Source organism: Gnatocerus cornutus, chromosome 7, assembly GCF_029298725.1.
Source record: "Gnatocerus cornutus isolate USDA-ARS CGAHR chromosome 7, icGnaCorn1.1, whole genome shotgun sequence".
NCBI classification, from domain to species: Eukaryota; Metazoa; Arthropoda; class Insecta; order Coleoptera; family Tenebrionidae; genus Gnatocerus; species Gnatocerus cornutus.
Window position 1 is genome coordinate 11,266,177 of NC_142239.1, and position 19,353 is coordinate 11,285,529.

The following is a 19,353-nucleotide window of genomic DNA, read 5'->3' on the forward strand; positions in this document are numbered from 1 at the left end:
TTTCAAATTTAGAAAAAACAGTAGAAAGAGTGTGCTCACTAATCATTGATGACATGTCTATTAAAGAAAAACTACATTATAATAGAGCGGAAGATCAAATATATGGGCTAGATACTACGAAAAATGGACCGATCGGTAAGAAACCTCAAATAGCCAATCAAATGCTCTGTTTTGTGGTTCATGGGTTATCCACGAAGTATACTATTCCAGCAGGGTACTTCTTTCACGCAAAATTAACCACAGCACAGTTTACTGCTTTAAATTTAAGCATTTTGAAGCTTTTAAGTGTTTGTGGTTTTATCGTTTTGCGACTCGTTACTGACAATCACGCTTCGAATATTGCCTTGTTCAAAAATCTTTCTGGTGGTGAACTGAAAAATTATATTGATCATCCAATTTTGACACACATTCCGCTCTTTCTAAATTTTGATTATTGTCATATTATCAAAAATGCTCGATCCTTATTTCTCGACCACGATATGTATTCTACTGACGGCGTTATTTCTTCAAATTTCTTGAAAAAATTGCATCAACTTCAACAAGGATTGCCGATAAAACCAGTCAGATATTTGACCAAAAAACATTTGTTCCCTACAAATTTCGATAAAATGAATGTTCTACGAGCAGTACAAGTCTTTTCACCACCTGTAACGGCATCAATAAAATTTTTGATGGAGGAAGAACACCAAGAATTTCAAGATTCGGGTGGTACCATTTGCTACATGGAAAATATGTATCGATTCTTCCAAGTACACAATGTGACAAATCGAACACATTACATTCGTTCTTTAAACAGCGACGTTGCACCCTATGTCGATGTAACGGATGAAAGACTCCAGTGGTTGGATGAAACATTTCCAAATTAAATTGATGACATTCAGCAGACTTCAGAGAGTGCGGGAGTTCGTGGCCTTTCAAAAGAAACAGCTCATGCTATGAAATTTACCTCCAGAAGTACGAGCCTTTGCATCAAATTTCTCTTGGAGCAAGTAGGATTTTACTACGTCCTCACGCGTTCTTTTAGCTCTGACGCTGTCGAGGCTATGTTCTCACATGTTCGGATTAAAGGAGGCTCTAATGATACAACCGATGCCAGAGCGGCTGAATACGCTCTCAGGCAAATTCTTCGTTGTGGTATTGTCAAGGCATCCACGTCTTCTAATATTGCAAGTAACATTGATTATACCAGCTCAGCATCTATGGTATCATCTACGGATGAAGAAGAGGAACAGAATAAACAGTTGTTGGTATTACCAAAAACGTTAAATTTCCACATCCAACGATTATCTTCGCAAATAGCTACAGATGAGAGCATTTATGCGGCGTCAGTGGCGTTCGTTGCTGGATATATCATTAAAAAAATTGATAAATTAATTCACTGCGATAATTGTTTAACGCCACTACTGTGCACTACAATTCCAGGGCCGCTAATGAAACTCATTATGTTACAAGACCACGGAAAGCTGAATTATCCTAGTTCTAAATTTGTCGGAATTCTTAAACACTTATCAGATCTTGTTCCTCAAATTTTACCTTTCATCAAACACATAAAAGCTGGTAGACAGTTAAGTGAAATCCTTGGGCCTCCTCTAAAACAAAACCCTCTTTTTAACTGCGTCGATCATAAAAATGAATTATGTGACCTTATTGTCCACTCCATTGTAAAGCCTATTTTGGATAACATCTGCAGAGAAAATACAGATAATCTGAAGAAAAAATCTATAACCTTTAAGCCCACAAGTAGAAAAGTTTTGAAGTTGTGAGTTTCGTTGATTTTTCCCTTTTTCTTTACCATTGTGTTCCTGTTTACGTTATATTATGTACTCCAAATAAATATTGGTGGTCAACCGTGCTTGTTGATTAACTTTTTCTTTGTTTGTTCAAAAACTACTTTCATGTAGCAGACATATAGTAATTTATTAACATACAGTTAGTCCATGGGCTAGTTCTTTATGATATCTATACAGAATGTGTGGATTTTCATTCCCAGAACGAGCAAAATAACAATTTTAGCTAAAAAAAACTTTCGGAACGAGAAAATTTATTAAAATACTTACATTGCTGTTAAGCTATGAGCAATAATTGTCCAGAATAACAAACTTAAATATAAGAAAGGCGTCTTTTTAGACTGAATGAAATGATTGAATAAAAAAATTCTTCAGGTAATTCTGACAGCAAAGTGTCATTTTGATAGTCAAATGACGTTTATTAGTGAAAACGTGTGCCAAGAGATGCCTGCACTCACCGTATGCAATCAAAGTCATTTTACAACAATGAAAAGTTATCTTTTGAGACGGCCAAATATTAAGATTCAGTGGGCCATGATTTTAGTGCTACTGCTATAAAATTTAGAGAGGTTACTATTTATAAGTCGTTTATTATCTCTACTGAATTGGAAAATTATTGGACCAGTATTTCAAATTTTAGAAATTTTGATTTTTCTAGTCCAAACAAAAATGTGCGAATCTTCCATTAAAATTCGTATTTTCTATAATTTTAGTGCTACAACTATAAAATTTGGGAAGGTTACTATTTTTGAGTCGTTTATTAGCTCTACAAAGTTGCAAAATTATTGGACAAGTAATTCAAATTTTAGAAATTTTATAAATTTTGATTTTTTAGTCCAAGCAAAAATTTTGCGACATCTTTCTTTAAAATTCGTAATTTCTATAATTTTAATGTTACAGCTCTAAAATTTGGGAAGGTTACTATTTTAGAGCCGTTTATTATCTCTACCAAATTGGAAAATTAATCGACCAGTAATTCAAATTTTAGAAGATTGAATTTTTGAAAAATAATAATTTTATAAAATGTTGTCATTCTAGCTTTATTTAGTTTAGGAGAATCTTTAAGGGAAAAAAATCAATCATTTGACAAGGAATAATTTTTCTAAGTTGTTTCGGAAAAAAAAAAGCAGCCAACTAGATTCTAAATCGTGAAAAACCTGTAAGTTGTAAGTGGCGGAATCGCCGGAAGATAATTTTAATAATTCTGAAACTAAATAAATCGTCATAATTTATAACTTCCCTAGAAATTCAAACAGATATTTAAACTTTTTCCGAGTTTCCAGCAAACAAGGCCAAGTTCCAGTGATGCATAAAATGTCGGGCCGATGCATTCAAAGTAATATTTTTTCGGCGAGTTAATTTATACACTTGGAAGTTTCGTCAGCTCGCAATCGCCGGTTTTGTGTGTGACGGATTAAAATGGCGCGAAGGCGGTTGCGATTTTATCAACGGAAATGGAATTTTCAATTGCCGCCATGATGGTTTCTGCTCTTTTCGAGCTTATGTTGCAACATTTATTTCAGAATAATTAAGGGCCGCCGCCGTGAAAGAGATGAAAAGTATTGCGGTAATAACACTTGGAAATGTATAGTCGCGGTAAATGAATTTTACGGGATGGGTTCTGTAATAACATGCAAATTAGAAGATTGTAAATCGGAGGGATTAAACGGCTTAATTGTGGAGATAAAAGCAACTGGAAAATCTGGAATTTTTTCGAGCGTCTTGCATAAAAGTTGTTTTATTAATATAAATCGTTTGAATTTTTCATTTCATTATTCGTGTCGTGTCGTGGTAATCCTGTAACGAAATGAATCTGAAACGATTATTATGTAACATTAGCTCCCGGAAAGCTATCGGGAATCGAGGGGGAAGATGTTCCCTAAGGACGCACAACATCCATATTACGTTGCCTGGATGATGATGAAAAAGGAGAGCTCTTACCTTGACTCTACAACAAATAACGACGTTTCGGCGCCCATTTTCATTAGGAAAAAAATACATAAAACACCATAATGGGATGTGTCGAAATAGATAAAAGCTTCATTGTCTCGAAACCTCGATCCAATCATAGACCAGAGGGAGCGAAAAGGGTTATTAAATGCAATTATCCCGGGACGAGAAGCCAGTCTGACACACTCGCGCCAGATTATTTTCAATATTATTTCGCAATTTCCGAGGGATGCGGACTCGAGGGCTGTTATTCACGAGATGTGACAAACTTAATCAACCAAAAATCCCCGAAAAAAACGACGCGCAATTAACCGCTTCCTATTTATAAATCATACCCCGGAACCGGAAACACCAAACAACCACCGTTTGTTTCTTAACGTAATACGGAAATGATCGATTTTTGATCGGTTCGTTCATCCATTACACGACTTTTTCCCGACAAAAAAATCTGGCAACGCAGCGTTTCCGACTAGTCTCCAGCTAAAATAATTGCCTCGGGCATAAAAGTGGTTCAGTTTCCGAGCTTGTTCTAACAACCACCATCAAATTTAATTAGGAGCGAGGTAATTTTACAATCATTCGGAAAAATGACTGGTCAGGTACGATCGATCTCTATGCCAACATTTGCTTAAAACGTGTTCGGAAAGTCGTGGGTGGAAGCTCGGATACATTTTCGTATTCAAGGCGGATAAGGCTTTGAAAGACACACTTTTTTGGACGAACAGTGAAACGTCTTATTTATTTTCGCGGTCTGTTTCGTTGCATAAACGAGGCCAGATCAAAGGAGGGTGGAGGGATTTGCCAAATGTATACATGCAAGAATTGCAGAAACGATTTTTATGGTTATTAGAGGACTAAATAACATCTTCCGCTTTTATGTCCACATTATGTTTAATCTCATTTTACGCAAAATTTCACGAAGATTCCAAAACTGGATTTAAAATCGACACACGACAAAAAATAACCGAGTTATGGCCGTTTAAACTTTTTGATATCTAAATGTTTAATAACCGATATCTTCGAAAGAACAAAAAATAAAAAGAAATCCTTTACGCCATCGTCTATCTCGCGCCTTTTTACATAAAAATCCAATCTTTTTGAAGAATTTTAGATATTTTGATTTTTTGGTACAAGCAAAAATTTGCGACATCTTCCTTTAAAATTTGTAATTTCTATAATTTTAGTGCTACAGCTATGAAATTTAAAGAGGTCACTATTTTTGAGTTATTTATTAACTGTTCAAAGTTACATTATTATTAAAGCAGTGATTCAAATTTTAAAAATTATGATTTTTTGGTGCAAGCAAAAATTTGCGACATCTTCCTTTAAAATTGGTAATTTCTATAATTTTAGTGCTACAGCTATGAAATTTAAAGAGGTCACTATTTTTGAGTTGTTTATTAACTGTTCAAAGTTACATTATTATTAAAGGAGTGATTCAAATTTTAAAAATTATGATTTTTTGGTACAAGCAAAAATTTGCGACATCTTCCTTTAAAATTGGTAATTTCTATAATTTTAGTGCTACAGCTATGAAATTTAAAGAGGTCACTATTTTTGAGTTGTTTATTAACTGTTCAAAGTTACATTATTATTAAAGGAGTGATTCAAATTTTAAAAATTATGATTTTTTGGTACAAGCAAAAATTTGCGACATCTTCCTTTAAAATTGGTAATTTCTATAATTTTAGTGCTACAGCTATGAAATTTAAAAAGGTCACTATTTTTGAGTTGTTTATTAACTGTTCAAAGTTACAATATTATTGAAGCAGTGATTCAAATTTTGATTTTTTGGTACAAGCGAAAATTTGCGACATCTTCCTTTAAAATGGATAATTTCTATAATTTTAGTGCTACAGCTATAAAATTTAAAGAGGTTACTATTTTTGAGTTGTTTATCAACTGTTCAAAGTTACAATATTATTAAAGCAGTGATTCAAATTTTAGAAATTTTAGAATATTTGATTTTTTGGTTCAAGCAAAAATTATTTTCGACATCTTTCTTTAAAATTCTTATTTTTTTCTATAATTTTAGTGCTACAAATTTATTGGATCACTAGAATCTGGCTTTTTTGAAGAATTTGAAGAAAGTCACTTTTTCGACGGATAAGGCTTTGAAAGACACTTTTTTGAACGATCAGTAAAACGTCTTATTTATTTTCGCGGTCTGTTGAGTTGCATAAAAGAGGCCAGATCAAAGGAGGGTGAAAGGACTTGCCAAATGTATACAAACAAGAATGGCTGAAAAGATGTTTATGGTCATTAGAAAACTAAATAACATCCGCTTTTATGCCAAATTCCAAAGACTTTTTTTAATTATTAAGATACTAGTTCGCTAAAGTATCACCCTAATTAATTGCACATTGTTTAGAATGAAACCTGAAAATTCTGTAATAAAGTAGGCAATTCCCTTTCTTATTTTGATTGCAGCAATTTAGCGCTCAGCTCTCAAAGCAATTTTTAATCCAATTCGTTGGGATAATATTAAACACAAAGGGCATTGTTGGGAAACTATAACATGTACAAAACATGTACGACCTAGTTCAACAAAACTCATCAATGTAGCGTTTCCATTGCAATGGACTCTCCATTGTAAAGACTGATACATAATTTACAACATCTACTGAATTGATTACTACTTGAATCAAGCGAAAATTTTTGTTAATTGCAGCAGGAGGACAGTTTGATTTTATTACGTCCGTGCTGACGGGATCAATAGCTGGACGCAGTTTGAAACTGTCTCTAATTATAAGCTATAAATAACTTAAACTAATTCCGCTCTTAGTTGCAAGTGAAGTGAGATATTAATTAAGGGTAATTGGAGGCAATGTGGGATTTTCACTACTGGAGCAGATTTGGGTGGACTGGTACTAAACCATGAACTGGCAAAGTTTTTTATTTTATTCGTTTCCAATAAACCCCGTTCACTCGAAATTAAAACCGGAGTTTGTGTCTTGTCGAAATTTACAATCCTATCGTTTAATTAGAGCAATAAACCAGGATATCGTTCCTGTTCCTGTACTCGAACCGGTGTCCTGAGAGATAAAGACGATCTTATATATAGACGACGAATCGTTCCTTTAGGAATAACACGAGTAAGCAATTTGTCTCTTGGTCAAACTCCAACAGTTACAATCCGCTTATCATATTATAAATGGGGAAACGCGAACGACCGAGAATCAAAATCCTTCCTTCTTGTTCAAGCATCGTAGCACCGTAACAATCCTGGATCTTTTATGTGGAGATTTTAAGAGAATTGTTAATTTTAAAGTTTGTCTTCGATTGCAAAGTTTTAACGACGGATTTCTTTTATTTCAATCGTCCGCTTCTTTATTGAGACATGTCTGTCTTTTGTAGGATGTATGTGGCAAGTTTTCGTACTTTACGACTCGCGCGGAATTTATTGAGTGTAAACACAACTTTGAAATATTTGACATTTTTTGTGAATACGGCCACATTCACACTAATCTGCTCTTTATTTGCTGGAGGAAAGTGATTATACTGTGCAAATATTGGAGACATCTAGCCGCAGGTTATTGCGTCTAGGGGAGACGGGACAAATTCGAAACGAGGTAAAACGGGCGTGGCTCCCATCTGGGTAATTTAATTGGTAAGAAAACACATCTCTATTTGAAATTATTAACTAAACTGAAACTGTGCCGCTGTAAACTTTATAGTTATAGTTCAATTGTTCCGGGATGAACAATATTTGCTTAAGAAAATTTCAGAGTTTGGCGTCGATGTTACATGAACTCATTTGCATCCGCCGATGATAAAGAAACCTGTAAAATCTGCTTCTTCTAAATCACGTGTTTTATCATATTTTAACACAAAGCTTCCACTGACTTATCTCAAATATTATCCTATTTTAGCCGCCATACTTGTCAATTTGTGCTTTAAATTGCAAATTTATTCCCTCTATAATAGTGTTTACTGAACAAACTGAGTTAGACAATGACACAGACCCTTAGATTTAGAATTAAATGTGTAAATATCATGCATATTAAACGAAGGGTGGCTGATAGGTGGATGTTCATAATTTAAGGGAAAGATGCGCTTCATTTTGAGAAAATAAATTTAATTGGGGGGATTTTAAGAAGATCCTCTGATTAAGCGGGTAATCGCCGTACTTTACTTTACGACAACATTTATTTCGGCTTTGAGTTACTCCAAGTCGATGCTGTTGTCCTAATTCCTACGTTTTTAGGCTTCGCAGATAAATTTTAGTGGTTTCATTGTGATCAAATTTAAGTTAAAAATATTTGATTTTCTTTAAGCTCGCGTATAGCAAACTTATCGAATTAATCATTAATCACAGCAGGACTAGAAATTGACATTTTTAATTAAAAAACTTTCCGATAAAATTCCGTCCACGTTTTGGCCGCACATCTTCAGCTTTCCCCTTAATAATCACCCGATATTGATTACGATTCCATATTTCGATTAAGCCTTCTGTGCATCGTCAAATTGATCTTTAGGGATTAAAACGAGCTTATATCAAATCAGTTTATTGATGAATCGCCGAGCTTGTGGCTGTCATGTCTACACAGCAGAAGGTGATATAGGTACGAGTTAATTACTGGCAATTTTAAATGAAGCTCGCCATTATAAATTTCCGAAAATTAGCACCACGAAAGTCTGCAATTCCCGTCCGAGCCAACTTCCGAAGTCGTTCGTTATTCCAGCGGAAACGAGCGATAAAAAACACACACACGCCGAACAAGTGCAAAAAAACGAGCGGAAAACGGATGTCTAGGGACCAATTAACAATTTGAAGGAAAAAAGGACATGGAAGAAGCGACAGCGAAAAAATGTCATAACTGTCCGTTGTAACGTTTATTTTTTCCTCGTTCGATACGATTCGAACGTGGGTGAAAAATTACGAACGAACGCTTCAGGGCGAGCGAAAATACACAAAAGGGGCGCTGAAATTGGCTGCAGTGCCATTGTTGCTGTCTGTTCACTGGTGCTTATTAATTTTAATGATAAAAATCATTATTGAGTGGCATGTTTTGTGGTTTTAATGCCGGTTTTAAATAATTGCCATTTTTATGAAGTTTGCATTATTGTGGTGCAACCAAATTGCCAAAAGGCTAATATTTTAATCATTGCCCGGTCGAATACAAAATTTATAGCCGAACCAAATAAATGGAAATGTTTTACCACATTCAAACCCCTTTTCTTTTTTTTTCAGATTGCTGCGTGGGCCTCCGCCTCACAAACATGACCGCCCCCGCCCTGCAAGACCCTCGCAAAGACATGGAATTGCACTGCCGATTCGATATGGGCGGTGAAGAGTTGTACGCCGTCAAATGGTACAAAGACGACCAGGAGTTCTTTCGCTACACGCCCGCAGGCTCTGTTACTATCAAACAGTTTCCTGTAACCGGTGTCCACGTCGACAAACAAAGCAGCAAATGTATGCCCGAAGGATGTGACCTCCTTCTTAAAGATCTGTCACGACCGGAAAGCTCCGGAGCTTACAGATGTGAAGTGTCGACAGAAGCTCCAGCTTTTAGATTGGCGTCGCAGACTCATAATGTCACTGTTGCAGGTGAGGGGAAATTAAGAACGGGATTCTATCAATCGTAACTGAATTAACACCCGTTAAAACTTGCTGAGGAGCTATAAAAGTTTTTTCTTGTTGGCTGGATCGATCCAAGAACAGACCACTCTTGTTTTCTAAATAAACGATGGGGAGGTGGAACTGTCTGAGGAGGTGATAATGGACGTGTTTGCGAAATATTGGCAGAGTTTGATGGTTTTCTGCCATTTTGAAACGCTCGGAATTTTAGAAACTAAACTTGAATCAAATTTTACAATTTTCGACATGTTCAAACACGACTTGATTCTACAAAACTGATCAAGCATGCGAGCAAAGTCGCGCGAAATTTGAAATTCAAAGTCACGGATTAAGGAAAAACAGTGTTACCAATATTATAGTTCTCTGAGGCTGGGTTTTTCCATCTTTAGTTAATTTACAGTTTTAATTAACCAATAGTTAACTACCATATAAGTGTTTTTTCATTGTCCTGAACTAATAGTTCTGAGTTAACTCACAATTTAATTTGACTAGTACATGAAGTTCGAGTTAACTTATAGTTTAACGTTAATTTACGGAATTAAGAATTTACAAATTCTACTACAAGTGTCACAATAGATAATTGATAAATGTGTACAGTAATAGTGTCGATTATTTGCCTATGAGAAGAAGTCGTCTGTTAAATCAACGAGTAAACCATTTTGAAAAATGAGAGGCAAACGAATTTTCCCAACGCTTTCGCTTGTCGACTACATACAGAGTCCGGCCCTAAAATTGTCTTTAATTTTAAAGATCAAATTTTAAAAATGTGCATACGCTTATAGTTGACAAAGCTCTAGAAGCTGACCCAAAAATTTGTTTTTTATCATCGATAGTTGTGGCGTCGCGACGCCTAAAAAGTATAACTTTTTGCGATTTTCGAGTTTTGCGAAAATACTCGCGAATTCAAATGGGCTTTATAAATCCACTACGTCGAAAACAACAAAAAAAAGGTACCTTAGTACCTTGGCTTCTCTTAGACTTTAATTTATACATTTATACAGAAACCAAAAACAATATTTCTCATTCAATGTGCAAACTATCACAAACATTTTAGATATTGTTGCTTGATGGCCAGGATATTCTTTTGATGCGCATATTTTTTGTTATTTTTTACTGATCCGTAGGTTTGCATAATAAATTATAAAAATTGTGTTTTTTTGGGAAATGGCGGTTATCTTGTTTACGCTAAACTTGAAATACAGCAGAAAATGTATACAACGAATCACAGATCAAAACAATAGTACATTACATACCGAGGTGGGAAGTTCATGATTCCTCTCGAGAGAAAAAGTTTGTCACCGAGGCGTCAGCCGAGGTGGACAATTTCTCGAGAGATAGGAATCGAACTTCTACCGAGGTTTGTATACTATTTTATTCACAATCATATTAAAAAAAATAATAAAGAAAGTTAAAAGTCCAATATTGTTAAACGTTTATTAGCTTCCAAAAACTGTTACCACATGCTCTGCATTGGAAATGACTCATCTGAAGTGGATATATCTAGACAACCACTTTTTCACACGGCATCAAGAGAATACTCCTCATTTATTTTGAATACCGCATTTCAAGGTCATAATTTGTGACAGTTGTGGAGCTTTACGACAAATTTAAGAGGATTTATGTATTGAAAACAATCACGAACAGGTCTTTGGGTGTTCCAGTACTCGTTTATGTTCAATTCAATGGATAAATCTTCTCAAATTTGCCGTAGAGCTCCACAATTTTCACAAATTATGACCTTGAAATGCGGTATTCAAAATAAATGAGGAGTAAGTAAAGTCCGTTTTTTTTTAAAAACCACCAACACTGCAATCTTCTTCTGCATTACAACCGGCAACGTTGCCTAGGGAGATTTTTGGTAAGAAAATACTTGTCAAATTTTTGACATTTCTGAAAATTAGGCAGTGTTTCCGTTAAAAACGTTTCTTTTACATTCTGTTGGATTGCAAATCAAAGGATTTAATAGTGAAAAGACTCGGCACAGCCTAAAAGGCCGTTTTGGGTAATCAAATTGTCAATTAGGCAACTAACCTATTTGATTTTATCACCAAAAAATCACCATCGACGACGTTGCCGGTTGTAAAGTGGTGGGAGAGTGCGGTGTTGGTGGTTTTTTAATAAAAAAACGGACTTTAGTTTAACTTGGTTCAACCTCCTACGAAAATCGCTAATGTCAATTTATGAAGTTTTAGGTTAAGAATTTTTGATTTCAATACAACTTTATTAATATAAATATCTTGAATAGTAAGATGAACAATATATTTAACCAACGAAACTTAAAACTCACAAGTTAAATTATATTAGAGGAAACACCGTTAATGTTGAATGTGAACGAAGAGTGATCATAACCTGCAACATACAGTGTCAGACCTTGTTTCAGTTGTTCACTTAAAAACGTAAACTTCTGCAGTCAGACGAGACGCGGTTGTTTCTCCTCTTAAAATGTTGACATTCTTCTCATTTTTTGTAAAATTCTCCGGAAAATGTACTAGTTTTAAACGGTATAGAAGCTTCAGCATCCATTTCACACACCTTACGAAAAGTTAGAAAATGAACAATTGTTGACTGATTGTGAATAAAAAATGTTGTAGAGATCTTTTGGAGTTTGGAAAAAAAGTCAAAAATTATCCAAGAATTAGAAACCGTCATTTAAATTTTGACAACATAACAATTTTTTTGGTTAACTATCAGTTTACTAACTCTAAGCTGAAATATTGTGGAAAAACACTTAAATTTTCACTTAGAGGTTAACTTCAAGCTATTTTTAACTGTTAGTTGCGTAACTATAAGTTAACTAAAAGTTGGAAAAACCACCCTGAATAAAAATCTGCGTACTAATCAAAAGTTTTATGAATGAAAATGGTAGATGCGCCGGAATAATTTTTTCAGCAGACGCTATTAAAACGATTTGAGATTAAATTTCCTTAACTCTTAACTCTTAACTTAAAAATAAAAAAAAATAAACGTAAATAATTCAAGGATAATAAAATAAGAGAAGACATTTGGAATTATATTTCGTTCAATTTAACGTAGTATTCTCCTAAACTAAATAAACTTGAAGAACAAAGTCAGTTTGTTTTCCCATTTAAATTACAATTCCAACTTAATACATCCATAAATTAACAGTTTAATTAGGGTTAGTGACCAAAAATGCCGAAAGATTCTCCCGCCGAGGACGCAGTTTATGGAGCATGATATTATTGCGGGCTCGGTAGTTAATAAACAGCTTGAAAATCTACTCTCTGTAATAAACAAAGCTCCTATTATCACCCCCTCATAAAAATACATCAAAATAATCACATGGCTGATAATTGAAATGGGGTGGGGCTGCTTAAGCCCCGCGAATCCCAGCGTATGCGGTAATTTAGATTGGATGTGTTTCAGCTTGTACCTACGTGCGCGATTCCCGGATTATAGTTTCTTGTTGCAAACAAGAACATAATTGAAACTTGCTTCATTAAGTTCCATATAAAACTTATTTATTTCTGTTAATATCCCCGGGAAATTTTCACTAACCCTTATCAAAGTAATTGACGTTTAATTAGGAATTAATATCGCTGAAGATAAATCTTCGCAACACACGCAATTATAGATAGAAAAATTAACGTCCGTTCATCAAAACTTTGTTATTAAGGCCTTTCAACACTTGTTTGACCCGTTCGATCGATTGAATCTTCTGCGATTTCTCCGTGTCGTTCGAATCGGGGAGTTCGTAAACTTTCTGCCAAGTGTTGTGGAGGTCGTCTTTGATGGTGGCGTAATACAGATCCAACTGAGACGAAGTCATCACATCGATGGATTTTTCCAGGAGCTCCACCGACTCCATGAGTTTCTGCAGCTGAGTCGAAGTCGTGTCCTGCACGTCCTCTTCGTCGGGGTTGTCGTTGAGTTCGATTATTTCGGTGACTTCCGGTTGGAAGGAAGGCTTCTTAGACTTGGAGTGTCTATGACCCATTGCCTAGCAAAATCTAATTATAGTAAATGTTTGCGGTTTCTGCAATCATCAGTGTCGCGCCGAAAAACCGCAATATTCCCAACTATTTTAATTTATTCCCTGGTTGCACAAATTTGTTGAATGGACGTCTTTGGGAATCGATATTATCTGGGATTTGTGAGAGAAGAAAATTAATATTTCAGATATGAATCCAGGCAGCAATTTTGTCGTAAAAAATGTAAAAAAAATCGAGCTAATAAAACAAAGCTTTGACCCCAAAAACTACAAATCTAGTGCCAACCACAGCAATTAACATTAATCCAATATGATTATTTCCTCTGCATCGCTTATTGTTGAATCAAAACCCAACAATTTGCGTAATAAATGGGCTTTTATTTTATCCACTCTGTCACTGTTTTGTACAGTTAATAGAACAAGAACATAAAACATTCATGCCATTCAAATCCAAAAAGAACGATTTCGATCTATAATTAATTATTGTTGGTTCTTCCTCTTCCTCTTTCGCTAATTGTAAAATATTGACTTACCTTGAATGTGTTGCGTCACACTAATTGGGCCAACTTTTTCCATCGTTCTTTTGACACTGCATTTGATGTAATAAATTTAGATAACGAGTCAGCTTTACACGACGATGATAAATTTGCGATAAAACGATTTTCTGGTCGAGAGATGGGCGATAATTTTTTGCCGGTATCGAACAGAGGTGATAGGGAAATGATTAGTTTTTTTAACAAAGGCGTTGTGGGTAATTGCCAATGACAAACGTTCCAGCGATCGATTAAATTGTTACTCTAATCCATTATATTTTGTGTCGGTTTTAATGGGGCAAACAAGATTACTCGAGCACCCAATTACCGACAAAAATCCACCATTTCATTTGCAATTTATCTTCTCGTCGTTTTTTGTTGGCATATTCTAAAAATGCTGTCTAACTCTTCTCATTCCAGCAATTCCCGACGAGCGCCCAAGATTTTCAGTCGTCGCAGACTCGTACCTCTTGGGCGACCTCATGGTGGCCCAATGTACGTCTGGCCTCGGCGACCCAAAGCCGGTCCTGTCTTGGTACGTCAACAAGCAACCCGTCACCGGGAAACAAGTCCGCGAGCTACAGAGCCAGTTCACCGCAGAACCAGAAAACGACCGTATTCACCTCAAAAGTACAATTTCTCAATTGAAGCTCACTCTCGATAAGAAGCTGTCTCAAAGTCGCCCCCGTACCCCCATCGAAATCACCTGTGAATCCTCCACTGAAGGAATCAGTCAAGCAGTCGCGCCTCCTTTATCGACATCTAAAATCGTCACGATCATCGATCAAAACCAGCTCGTCAACAATCAAAAGCTCCATTCGCCGTATTCATCGAGTTCCAAGATGGCCGACAAAGTCGCCATTGTTGTGTTTTTAGTTGTTTTAACGAGATGGTGTTGATGGGTTGGTAAGACTGGTTTTTTTAGGGACTTTCTTCATTTTTTACGGTGTGTCATGTGTTTTTTAAATGAAAGTCATATCACCGATTCTCTATAGGCACTTTTATTATTAGACCAAGTTCGAGACGAGAATAATGTGATAATGAGGTTATGTTAGCTCAAGTTTTGTTAGGGAGACGATTGTTAGAATAATTCAGGTTGTGATGAGGATTTGTTTGGAAATTTATATATCGACGTGTTAAGTTTTAGGATCTTTTTATTACCGATGCTCAATGAGGTGTCTCAAATTGCTGCGACCGCCGGAATCAATAATTGTGACTCTATGCATCGAGGGAGGTAGAAATAGACAGGTAGCAAAATAGTTAAATAATTAAAATGTCAAAAATCAATACGAGGCGATATATCTACTGGAAATTTGAGCTTTTAATAGAAGGCGCCATTAAATTTTAAACCTGAAATTTAGAATTGTTTCATTGCTGCTATTTTTTATAAACATTTTTGTAACAAATTGATAATAAAAAATAATGATCTTTCGAGGTGATGAAAAATGGCTATTTCGCCGGTTTAATGATCTGTCTGACTTGCAACTTGTCCATTTCCAGTCGTTTGAGCTTTCATTCTAGAAACTTCCGTCCTAAAACAGCGAGTACAAACCAAAACCACAATTTTTCTTACTCCTCCTTTATATTATCGTGCCTATCTGTAAAAGCCGGTTCACATACCTCGTCCATAAATAACTTTCTCACAGTTGATTTTTGATTTGTGTGGACATTTTCAAAAGATAAACGATCTAAAAAAAATCCCATATCTTCTCGCTCGATAAATCAAAACTTTCCCGTCGAAATAAATTATTCCGGCGGTAGGTTTCCAAGTCAGCAATTTGAGACATCCTGTATAATTTTTTCCACATCTCTAAGATTAGGTTTTGCGGCTCGGACTAGCCGTTTTTGCTCCCCCTTCATTACCATAAACATCCTTCCAGCCCTGCGTCCCACCCTCCATATTTCCCCATGCCGCAGGGCCGTAATTTAGGTTGCCCCACAAATCTTTGTTAAATAATGTGATCCTAAATTTCCAACGATGTAAATAATAGTAGATATATGTACATACTTGAATACCACACTTGGCAATAATCCTATAAGTATTATGTTCAAGTAGTTACTTCATGTAAATGTACTGAATAAATCATTTTAATAATGTTTGCACGACGTAATGACCCGGAAGAAAATTAATAGCCCGGTCCTGGACGGATTTATGAGACAACGAAGAGTTGGCTTGGCACGCGCCTAGGACACAACGCCAAAAAAACTTTTTTTCGAGATCGTGCAAACGTTTATTTTTGCACAAATGGTGAAATTGTACAGCACGTATTTTACACACAAAATGTAACTTTTAGGCCGTAATAATGTACCGATAAAACCAGAGCTAGGAGCGTCCCGACGCGTCGCGACGCTTCTAACTCGCCTAAATCCGATCGACAAATTAAAACTAGAGAGGTGACGGGGACCACCCCCGCCGCCTCCACGTCTAATTAAGTGTTTGCTAATAAAACTAATTAAGGCCACTAACTACAAAAAATAAATCTATTTGTGATGATGTTTATGAAAATTATTGTATTATATTGAAGATGTTAATATACGAGTCACGAAGCCATTTCGTGTTTTTTTTATTGGTGAGGCGACTACTAAGGGCGGTTGGGGATGTTTATCGGGCGCGAAATTGAAATAATAAATCTGGGAAACTGGGAGGGGTGGGAAAATCGAAAAGTGCAAAGCGACACTTTTTAGAAGAGTCTGTTTCAAGTTTGTTGTTTGATCTGTGCGATCGAGACAATTTGTGGCGTTTAGGGGATGTTCGCGCGCTTGTTATTTATTGAGGGGAGGTCTTTTAACTGTTTAGAAACACGAGAATTTAGGGGAAAATAAATAGGGATTTAAGCGGTGAGAACGAGACTTTACAAGACGTAAAGATGGAAAAATTGGCATCTCAGGAGCTCCGAAAGGTTTGTACGTGATTTTTTCAGTTTTGGAATGAACAAAACCCGCAGAGCTATTTGCTCGCATTGTGGAGCACAAAATGTCGCCCCCCCAACTCAGTTTTGGCAATAATTGAAATTCCATTGTCGGCGCTTTCAATCTACCTCGGACCATAGAAACAAAAAAAAATCTCCCAATGAAATCATGCAGTGTTTTCCCCACCACAGATTGCCCGAATGTGTTTACTTTTTACGATGCTCCACGTCGCGAGAATAAACCTTCCAGCTGCAAAATAACGACCTCGACGCCGTAAAAAAACCCGTATCCAACTTGACAGTACAATAAAACTGACCCATCATCAAATAATGGCTGAAACGAAGGAAAAGAAAAAAGCGAATCACGTTTAAGATTATGACGTTTAACCTATTGGGAAATTTAGCGCGGAGAGTCCAGACCTGATCTTATCTATTATCGGGAGGTTCTTTGTTTTGGTGACGTCACGGAAACGAAACATTATCACATGACAGCTCGACAATCAAACGCGCAAAGCAAACAGTTTGTGGAGCTTTTGGTTAAACAAAGTATCGGAAATAGAGCGAAAATTGAGATAAACCGGGGAGAAATGGACGAAAGGGATTTCATTTCTGGAATTTAGGGGGCTTAAGCGAGCTGGTATTTAAGTGGAGATGTTAAGATAGTTGGACTTCGGATTTTCAATGTCTGATTGTTCAGATTGTCCAAATTCAGGGAGGAAATATGACCCGCACGAACTTTTAATGACTCCCTGCAGGATTTTTTATCCATAAATATTTACAAAGCATTCTGTTTAACACCGTCGATCTAAAACTTTCCAGAAAACTCGTCTCACTGTGCAAATGCGGCGCCATTTCCTAATTAAATAAAGTCGCAAGCTTTAGCAGCAACTTGCGGTTCATAAAAGCGCATTCATGAAGCAACAAATGTTTTTATTTACTCACTAAAAGTCGATGCCGCCACGTGTGTTTATTAAACTTGCTTCTAACTTAATTACTACCAAGTTTTTAAATTAGAATTTAAATTCCTAAGTATGAAAGCCAGCAAAACCTCGTAACAAAGTCTCCCCCGAATCGACTTTGTCCCGTCTTAATTTCCAAACAATGAAATCCGTTCGAATCGCCGGAATTAGTTTTCCACTTAATCCCACCGCCCGTAAATTCGAGAAAAGTGGGTTGTTTTTACATATTTTCGCAAGAATGCTTCATATTTTCCCCGAAATAGTCCGCTGCATTTTTCAAGAGATTGTTTGAGGCCTTCGTATCTTCCGTGCGTGTTATTGTTAAGACGAGTCTGTGCCGGAGTTATTTATTCAGATCCGGGCGATTCCGGCCGCCCGGAAATGTAATATTAATTACAAATATACAGAACGAATTTGCATTGTTATACAGTGTTTGCGGCATCGAGGTTAAATTCTTGTTTTCCCTTTTCATTTTCTATTCATTAATTCATACTCGTGAGGATGAAGGATGTTATTTATATAAGTTTGAGATGAGTTAAGTAGCCATGACTACGAGCACAAGCATTAAATAAACCCAGTCCAGAAACTGGCATTATGATATTAATCCTTAACGAGTGTTTGAGTGTGTGTGTATAAACTCGGCTGAAACTTGTGTCCTTCCTTTTACCTGAGACTGTCTTTACCTAGTCTAAAGCTTTGCATTAAACCCCTTTCGAATCTTAGACCTGAACAAAAGGCTTTAATTATTAAACTAAGAGAGTAACTGTTTGAGCTGTCACAAGTCCTCGTCTTTACGTAAAAAATTAATTAGAACGGGGCGCGAGGATGCCTTGTTTTTCCTTATTGTTGCATTAATTTAAATGAGACGGGTTTTTCAGAGGGATAGAAATCAGCACTCAGTTTTGACACGACGAAGAAGGGGATGCTGCGCGTACAAACAACTACTTTATTAACTATTCATTATTTTGTTTCAAATTTATTTTGATATCCTCCAGTTTTAATGGCTTTTTATTTATCTTTACAGCAATAATCTTCTCAGCTCAAGACTTGATAAAGTTTTAATCTGATTGCGTTCTAAACGAAGTTTCCAGGGGTTCTTTCGTTTACACCTTTTTGGGAAAATGGTGGGGGCGCCGGGTTTACCAAATTACATTATAGTTCAGGCAAAAATTTCAGAAGCTCGGAATAATTTTTTTAGGCGACTTTAACTGAAAATGAAATTTTTAGGCCTTAAAAGCGGCCTAAAAGTGAGTCTTTTCTGGCCGCAAACATTTTCGGCCGATCTATGGTGGCGCCATCTATCCATAGTTTTGCATATTACATCAAGATACCGATATTACCCTCAATTTTATACTTATTTGTGTAAAATCAAATCGACAAACTGCTATAAAGTGCAACAAAGACGTGTTGAATTATTGAAAATGAACATGTCTAGCAGTGCTCCTGCAACAACATTAAAAACCACATTAAATGTAATTCATACAAATTGCGAAGCTACACGTGCTGAAACTGCAAATGTAAATAAAGAAAATATAAACTTTTCTGAAGGATTTATAAATATTTACAATTATTTAGTTGTTATAATTGATTAAATCAATAAATCATAAATAAAAATTAATTAACTTGTAAATTTAATGATGTCGCCTAAAAAATCTTGTGTGTAACACGGCCAAAAAGTGCCA

The 19,353-nt window shown here is 35.9% G+C and overlaps 2 protein-coding genes across 2 annotated transcripts in view; one reads left to right on the forward strand and one right to left on the reverse strand.

Annotated features, from left to right (window-relative positions):
* Window positions 1-16,354, forward strand: part of LOC148170952 (uncharacterized) — a 30,550-nt gene extending 14,196 nt beyond the window's left edge. Inside the window, exons 2-3 of the mRNA XM_088041709.1 lie at window positions 8,932-9,291; window positions 14,224-16,354. Coding sequence (XP_087897835.1) covers window positions 8,932-9,291; window positions 14,224-14,702 — 839 coding nt within the window. The 3' untranslated portion in view covers window positions 14,703-16,354. The remainder of the gene's footprint in view (window positions 1-8,931; window positions 9,292-14,223) is intronic.
* On the reverse strand, window positions 12,319-13,888 carry LOC148170953 (uncharacterized). Its single transcript, XM_088041710.1, has 2 exons — window positions 13,804-13,888; window positions 12,319-13,279 (listed from the first exon to the last, which is right to left on the reverse strand). The coding sequence occupies exon 2, from the start codon at window positions 13,274-13,276 to the stop codon at window positions 12,923-12,925; it is 354 nt and encodes a 117-aa protein (XP_087897836.1). The 5' UTR covers window positions 13,277-13,279; window positions 13,804-13,888; the 3' UTR covers window positions 12,319-12,922.
* Window positions 16,355-19,353: the final 2,999 nt, after the last annotated feature.

What these genes read in the sequence shown, in the direction of transcription:
- LOC148170953 (XM_088041710.1), bottom strand. Translation starts at nt 13,276, where the DNA reads ATGGGTCATAGACACTCCAAGTCTAAGAAGCCTTCCTTCCAACCGGAA.